Source organism: Oratosquilla oratoria, chromosome 22 (assembly GCF_046742065.1).
Source record: "Oratosquilla oratoria isolate Oo_2021 chromosome 22, ASM4674206v1, whole genome shotgun sequence".
In the NCBI taxonomy this organism is placed as follows: Eukaryota; Metazoa; Arthropoda; class Malacostraca; order Stomatopoda; family Squillidae; genus Oratosquilla; species Oratosquilla oratoria.
Genome location: NC_134798.1, coordinates 37,727,797 through 37,736,461, shown reverse-complemented (window position 1 = coordinate 37,736,461; position 8,665 = coordinate 37,727,797). Strand labels below are relative to the sequence as shown.

General features: G+C 43.9%; 1 protein-coding gene across 1 annotated transcript; it reads left to right on the top strand.

The window, feature by feature from the left end:
- The first annotated feature begins 4,532 nt into the window (after window positions 1-4,532).
- Window positions 4,533-4,949, top strand: LOC143037349 (uncharacterized). Its single transcript, XM_076205487.1, has one exon. It carries the CDS (start codon window positions 4,533-4,535, stop codon window positions 4,947-4,949), a length of 417 nt encoding a protein of 138 aa, XP_076061602.1.
- The last annotated feature ends 3,716 nt before the right edge of the window (window positions 4,950-8,665 follow it).

Below are 8,665 nucleotides of genomic sequence, written 5' to 3'. Positions count from 1 at the left end.
GCCGTCTCCACCCTTTACTGTCTTCTCTTCCCAGCAGACTTCTTTGCAATTAAAGTCGCCCATCATAACTATTCTTCCTCCATCTTCCACTATCTTGTTTAGTGTTATTCTTGTGTCTTCTAACATACTTTTATGTTCACTCTCTTCCCACGAGGCTGTTTTTGGGGGCACGTAGTTTATTACAAACTTTCTGCTCTTCTTATCTCTGTCTTCTATTTCTATCATAATCATCTCTACTCTATTCTTTCCATATGTGACACACCTCACGTTTATATCCTTCTTAGTCAGGAACATAACTCCACCCCCTTGTTTTATCTCTCTGTTTCTAATCCAATAATTATATGCATTGTGTCCTACGCTGTTGGGTGGTAGTGGACCTTTTAATTCTGTCTCATCACTGATAACTGAGTCTTCAGTTTGTTCTTTCATTTGCTGTTTAATTATATCAGTAAATGCAACTTTACTATTTTCCTGTATCTTCCTCCACCCCTGTGCCTCTTTTGCTATTGTTTCTTTATTGTCTTTATTGTTCCTTTTTAATTCTTCATTCTCCTCTTTTACTTCTCTTAACTGTCTTTTTAGTTCTTCTATTTCATCAGATAAGTTTTTGTCCGCCTTCTCTAGTTCTTCCAATCTTTCAACCCTTTCCGCAATTTTTGACATTTTACCGAACCTAATCTCCCAATGTTTGGTCATTTGTTCAAGTTTTTCCTCCAGTTTTGCCAGTCGGGGGGGGGGGGTTGGTATCCGCCGCCCCCTCATTAAATCCATGGAAATTATTATCCTCACCTTCTATTGTGCTGCTCTTATCTATGTTTCTAATCATTACATTTTTGTTAGTTCCTTCGTCGTCACTAAATTGATCCGGTCTGCGCTTGTTTACATGGCGTCTGCCTGCCTGGACCAAGCCCTCTCCTTCCTCATTTCCTTCCATTTCCCTCAGTAATCCCTCCCCTTCTCCTTTTTCCTCACTTTCCCCCTACACCACGAGCAATCCCCTTCCCTGCAAATACAATAGGTACTTCCTTTGCGTTGAGATCCACGAAAATTTCACTTTTTCTTCAGGACGTCAATCCTCGCCGTCTGTTCGACCTGCGTGTGTGTGTGTGTGTGTTACTGTACTTAGCAACAAAAGCTATATTTGCATAGTATTGATGAATAGTGGGTCAAGTCCGAGGTATTCAGCGTTGAAGTCGTCGTTATGCCTCTGGTGATGGTGTTGCACGACAGAATTGCTATACGACGTGATGTTCGTTCGCATGCTTACACGTGACTTTGGCGGCTGGATCTCGGGTGTCGACTCGCTCCTGGGAAAGAAATGTATCATGTGTCTGAATGGGATAGTCAGCCCTTCTCGCGTGACGTCATCGGTAACTGCCCGTCCAACCCGCCCAGACATTGTTCTTCTGTGACATCATGGTGAACTACAAGAGTGAGGTAATGGAACTAAAATCGCGAGGGAGATGCTTAGGTGTTTGGGCTTCCCAACATAGTAACACAAAATCCTCCTATGCTTCTCTAACTTTGTTTTATGTTGCGTTGACGAAGTCGTGTACAAAGTTCTCATGCAAGCTACAGTTTCCAGTGTAGTTCCTGATTATTCGATATAATTTTCTGTGCTACAAGATACATTAATTCTAAGGTGAATATAGTATAGAAAATGCATCAAAGAAATAGAAATTAAAAATAATTTACATAACAAAAGCTACGGATTACTTCAAGACTGTATTCCATATTTGTACATGACAAATGGTGACTGGTCAAAACGTCCATGCTGTCCACAATATCTCAAGGACAAGGGTGTTACATGTCTGATCTGATCTTCGTTACATAAGTAGGCCTAATCGGTGACCAGATTCGAGTTGAATTTTGTTCATACTTCTTTGATCTTAGTGACCAGCTTGTGAGTTTAATATAATTTGCTTTAATTAATGTAGGTGAATTGGTTGGGAGTTGAATTTTGTTCGTATTTTGGTTTTGGTGACCAACTTATGAGTTGAAATTAATTTAACTTGTCTTAATGAGTGTGAGGAGAATTTTGTTCGTACTTTGATCTTGGCCGGCTTGTGAGTTCATTTTAATTTATTTTGATTAATCTTAGTGAACTGATTTCAAGATGAATTTTGTTCGTACTTGTCGGTCTTGATGACCAGTTTGTGAGTTTATAATAGGCCTATCAGTTTAAATAAAACCAAGTACCGGCTATTAAAGTAACAACATAAAGTAATTTACTGTTCAAATTAAATTATATAAAGTATAATGTAGGCTATCTTTCATTTTTCATTCGCACACACCCCTTCGCCCAGGCCGGATATGGTCTATTCATGCAATAGTCTTTGATCAAGAACATTATTTTAATAATGATAAGAAGAAGAAGATCATCATCATCATCATCATCATCATCATCATCGTCATCGTCGTCGTCGTCATCGTCGTCATCATCGTCATCATCATCGTCATCGTCGTCGTCATCATCATCATCATCATCATCATCATCATCATCATCATCATCATCATCATCATCATCATCACCATCATGATGATGATGATGATGATGGGTCACCCTGAAACGTCCGGCCAACGGGCCTAGCAAGCCGGTGGTGGATTGCCTATTGCTCAAGAAACTAAAAGGAGAAAGAAACGGACGGATCAATTCGGAAAACGAACCGGAAAAGGAAAGGGACAACGAGAAAGAATCACGAGCACTTGGAACGTATGTGGACTCAAAGACAAGGAGCCGGAGCTCATTGATTTCATGAAGAAATGGGGAATAGGGGGCCTACCGGTGTTGGGAATTTCAGACTGCAAACGGAAAGGTACTGGAATCAAACAGATGCATGAAAACTATGTCCTGATTTGGAGTGGTGTCGATGTGACAACGAGGGCGACACATGACGTAGGATTTATCCTGCACCCGGAGACAGCAAAGAACGTGTTGGAAACAGATCTTGTGTCGGAGAGGATCATCAAAATTCGAGTAAGAGAACAAAAGACCTTAAACTTCATCCAAGCTTACGCACCTTGTAATGACTCTTACACTTAACCCATTAAACTCCGATGACAAGATGTCTTGTCATTTGGTCAAATAAAACAAAAAATCATAAAACACCAAATGTTTGATCAAACACCAGAAAAATATGACGGACTGACGTCATATTTTTCTGGTGTTTGATCAAACATTTTGGTGTTTTATGATTTTTTGTTTTAATTGACCAAATGACAAGACATCTTGTCATCGGAGTTTAATGGGTTAAGAACAAAAGGAGGAATTCTTTGAAAAGATGGCAGACATCATAAGCACAGTACCAGACAGGGAAGAATTTATTGTCATGGGAGATTTCAATGGAAAAGTAAGCAAGAGAAGAGCACCTTGGGAGCAACATCTTGGCCCACACAGTGACACTAACACAGAGTGCAACTACAACGGGGAACAGCTTCTAGCACTGCGCAGAATATGGACTGTGGATCACAAACACCTTTTACCAACACAGACCCAGTCAGAAACAAATCTGGTACAGGTGGAATGACCTGAATATGTCATCACAAATCGATTTTATCTTAACTCGAATAGAAGAACAAAGCAGTGTCACAGATGCAAGATCCATCCTAAACGCAGCTTTGGACACTGACCACCGTCCTGTGATCTTATTTACAAAGAGTCGGAGTGAAATAAAAATGAGAAAGAATAGGAAAGCGCCAGCCAGACAGATCAACTTAAGGAAACTACAGAAGGAAGAAGTACAACAGGTAGTGGAGACTAAAGTCACAAATAAGCTGAAAGAAGTAGACACCATAGACATGACAGCAGAAGAAGCATGGTCAGTGTTCAAGAACACACTGACAGAGACACTCAGTAAAAAATGCGTCTCGAAGAACGCGGGAAGAGGGAAGGTGAAGCAGACAGCCTGGTGGAATGACACAGTAAAGGAGGCCATCAAAGAAAAGAAGAAGATATACAAGGTGTGGGTGAAATCAAAGCTGGATGAGGACTATGTGAAATACATACTGGTAAGACGACACATCAAGAGGTTAGTCAGAAACGCAAAGGAACAGTCATGGAAGGAATACGGCGAGGAATTAACCCTTTAAACTCCGATGACAAGATTCTTGTCATTTGGTCAAATAAAACAAAAGATCGGGGGGTAAATTCCGACTCACCTCCAAGTGGGCCCCCCTGGGTAACGCTAACGACAGCGGTGGACTGTGACAGGCCTAGCAAGCCGGCAGTTATCTATAATCTGCTCGAGAAACTCACGCTACGCCTGGCAACTGACAGACCTATCAGGTCTAACAGGAGGAGGGTGAAAAAAAAAATCATAAAACACCAAAATGTTTGGTCAAACACCAGAAAAATATGACGTCAGTCCTCGCGCGGTCAAGCCGCATCAGATGATATTCGGATGTACGGGCCGGCGCGAGGCCTACCATATCCGGTTTTTCGTATCTACACCACAAGCGGCTGACATGAGTTGAATGGGTTAAGTGAACTGTGCAAGAACTCACCTCAACATTTATACAAAAGCGTCAAAGCAATGAGACTACGAGACGAGCCATATAGCACAACAGTGGTCAATGACAAAGATGGGAGTCCTCTCAGTGAGGAAGACAGCATCAAAAATAGAGGTCAGGAATATTTCAAAGAACTTCTCAACCCTAACAGCCAAGGAAACATACAGAGCCAGTTTCAGCCACGCTACCCAGAAGAAGGTGAACCAAACATATTAAGATCAGAGATCCAGCAGGCACTGAAGACCAGCCCAAGGAACAAAGCAGCGGGCATCGATGGCATTACAACCGAGGCCATCTTGGCATGTGGAGAAACAGGAATTACCTGGCTAACCACAATATTTCAGAAAGCATGGACGGAGAAGAAAGTTCCGGAAGACTGGCAGCGGGCAGTTGTCGTACCAATCTGGAAGAAAAAGGGCATTACCAGCATCAGCCAGTGATGACTAACCTGCACCTCGGCCAGCCACGTGATGATGAACACTGGATTCATTGAGGAACGTCTGTCTTTGTGAGTCACCAGCGTAAGAACGTTTTGCTCCCGACTTCCCACGCATCACACTTGACCTCACACCAAAAAGGAGCACGGGTCATGACCTGCCCGTGTATATAAAGGCTGGACGATAACCTCGGAGTATCATACGTGAGGCTGGCTCGCTGCTCCTTGCTTTCTCGCCTCCTCTCCACTTCCCCGCGCAAGCAGACCAAGTTGGGACACGACTTGAAACTCACAGTCGTCACTTCCCTTGCCGTCTCTCCCCCCCCCCCACCTTTCTCTCGTACTCAAGAGCGAGCTTATGCTGTTATTGGTGCCCAACATTCATTACTAAATAAAACCAACTTTCTATCAGAGTTTGCTTCAACCAGCTTAATACTACCTAACCTAACCATCCTAATATCAACGACCTAAATTAACCTAACCTAACCCAACCTAACCTCATCTAACGCACATCGGGCGATATGGCCGGCCCGCCCTGCCACCATGGACCAGGTCGTCCGATGTGTGTTAGGGTAGGATGAGTTAGGTTAGGTCAGGATAGCTTCGTTTGGTTAAGTTAGGGTAGGTTACATTGGATTAAATGTTTGTCAGTGATAATATATCATTATTCAGTTTATTCAATTTGTCATCCTGTAGTATAAAGAGTGTCAGAAAAAAAATGAGTCCATATTTATACGTGACAGTTAACATATTATTGTTTTGTAATCTTTAGCCCCACGCACGAATAGATTTTACCCGCCTGGAGGAGAGCAACAATCTCACGAAATGTATACTATCGAAGAAGTGAGAGAGGGCAATAAACAAGCGAAGGTATTTTTTAGATGTGCACACCTACGCGGTATAGGATTAGAAAATTAAATATTAGTATTGTAAATTATAGTACATCAATGTAATAGATATTTTTCTTGGCGGAAATCAATATCAGAAAACGTTGCTAAAAGCTATGCAGCAACGAAGTTGCATCGACTCCTTTAGACGCCATCTTTGTTTTGATAGATTCGGAGGTCTGAGACCTTTAGAATTACAGGTACCGTTTTACTAAATGCAGGTTAGGTTAGAATAGACGAATTTATCCTACTCTAATTTCTCCGACCTCCGCCGCTACCAAAACAAAGATGGCGTCTCAAGTAGTGAAAGCGGCTATCTTTGTTTATAGCTTTTAGCAGCTTTTTCTATTATTGGTTTCTGCCAAGAACAATGTATGTTACGTTCATATACTATAATTTACCAAATTGTTAACTAATTTCTTTTGCTATATCGCGAAGGTGTGCACTTCAAAAAATTTACCCAAATAGACAAATGATTGAATGAATGAATAGATAGATAAAATGATATAAAATAAGAATAAAGTAAAATAGAATAAGATTAAATTAAATTAAAATCAAGAAGAGGAAAATACTCGTACAACTTCTAGACATTATGATGGACAGATTAGCTTACGTTTTCACAGCTAGTCTTGTTATTGGACACTTCCCCCAGCCGACGCAATTCAAATTTGCTGAGGTGGCTGCATAGGCGGCGCACAAGACCCTCAGATATTGTCGGAGGCCCTCTCCTCAGAAAAGCAGTTGCAGGGCAGTGCTGGAGGTAATGCTTGAGGGTGGCGACAATGGTGGCATCTTCTTTCTTCTACTGTGGGATTGTTCTTGATTTGCCGGAAACAACGGTCCTCCAGCCGCAGACAGAAGAGCAGAGTTTCCACTTTTCTAGGTGTGGAGCGAGGAAATACAAGGGGCTCGTATTCTGTGACGTATCCAAGCTGCCTAGCAGAGACTGTGAGTCCGTGTGGATCACCACAGGACCAGTTCTAGATATTAGAGCATGCTCTAACGCTCCTTGGACCGCTATGGCCTCAGCTTGGAGAGTGGACGCATGATCAGATACTCTCCTGCCAAAGGTCAAACCATCAGTTACAAAAGCAGCCCCCGCACTACGAGGCCTGTTGGGGTCCATGGAGCCATCCGTATAATAGACCGCCATTCCAGGTCTCGACAGTGCGCGGATGCCTTGTAGGGACCGCACTCGTACTCTTTCCTGGTCACACAACTTCTTACTTGGAAGCTTAGTGACAACGAAGGTTGCAGGTATCGACAGCCATAGAGGTGGGGACTTGAACAGAGTCCCTACCCTTCTCAAGGAGAGCACTGGTGAGCTTGAAGGAATCCAGGAGTCTAACCGCTTGAGATAGCCAGGTACCGGAGTGGATAAGATTATCCACCCGTCCCAGAGCTATCATAAAGCTCTGACTCAGCTCAGTTATCCTAGGGCTCTGGACTATCTTGGCAAGAGAATCAACCTCCAGCCTTCTGACCTGTGATGCTAATGAAGGCAATGAAGCCTCCATCTAGAGGTTAACAGTCTTGCTCCAAGGTTGAGCTCCTAGGATAGTCATTGCTGCGGAATTTTGGCAAGGCTCTAGGTCAAGCTTGGCAGTCGCCACAGTTATGAGAGCTGGGGCAGCATAGTCCACCAAACTGCGGACTGTTTGCACATAGAATGTGCGAAGGACCTGGTGCGTGGCACCAAGTGCCTTCCCCGTCTTTGCTTTCATGACTGTTGTTCTCGCCTTCAGCTTCTCCTTGAGATAGGCTAGTTCCTTCTGAAAGGTGAGCCTGCCATCAATCCAGACCCCCAGGTACTGAAACTGGTGGACCCAGTCCAGCCTAAGGCCCTGCATGGTGAGATGCTCCCCCTCCCTCCAGAGTCCTAACGCCATGGCTTTCGATTTTGTAAGGGAGATCTTTAACCCTAACCTGCAACATTCTGTCGCTACGGCACTTAAACAGCGCTGGGCCCTGCTGAAGCACCGCCGCCTTCCAGTAATTATAAGCGCAAGGTCATCTGCATAAGAGATAACCTTGCACCCATTGGGTAGAGGTAGTTCCAGAATGTTGGAGGCGAGCATTCTGCCCTCTGATATGTGACCCTGAAATCTTACTTTCGCAGACCGGTGATTGAGATAGTCAGCAATTCAAGAAAGCACCTTGCCTTTTACACCCTTGCGAGCAAGGTCTAATATCACAAGTGGACTGGCCAGCTCGAACGCCTTTTCCGTATCCAAAAAGACCACGATGGACGGTGTGCCACTGACAGCATTGAGGAGTTTTGCTATACTGTTTGCTGTGCCAATGCCCTTGCAATAAGCATGTATATGCTCATGCATTGGGCCCAGTTTCCACAGCAGCCTGTTTAGCCCCATGCAGCTTGTCAGGCTGATGGGGCGATAGGCACCAGGTTTCTTTGGCTTTGGAATTAGCGTTATGATTACCGTCTTCCAACGTCTCTGTTGGCAGCCACCTGAAGGGCTGCAGAAAAGTCAGCCTCTAACGTTTCCACTTCCTGTGGTGGAACGTAAGAAGCTGCCCATGCTTCAACAGATCTCTCAAAGACTGGCCAGTTTGCCAGAGCAGTCTTCCACCTGGGAACAGGTAATACAGCCGGTATGGGTGGTGTATCCTGTATGTGCACAGAGACACCGAAGTGATCACTAGTGACACTAGGATGCACCTCCCAGGTTACCCTAGGGAGGAGAGTGGCCGTCGCCAAGGTCAGATCAAGTCGTCCACCTTGCACGTGCGTCGGATTACCATCTATCAACAACGCAATATCAGGGCATTCATCTAACACGTAATTTAAGTGGCAACCAGCGACATTGGGCCT

What these genes read in the sequence shown, in the direction of transcription:
- LOC143037349 (XM_076205487.1), top strand. Translation starts at nt 4,533, where the DNA reads ATGAGACTACGAGACGAGCCATATAGCACAACAGTGGTCAATGACAAA.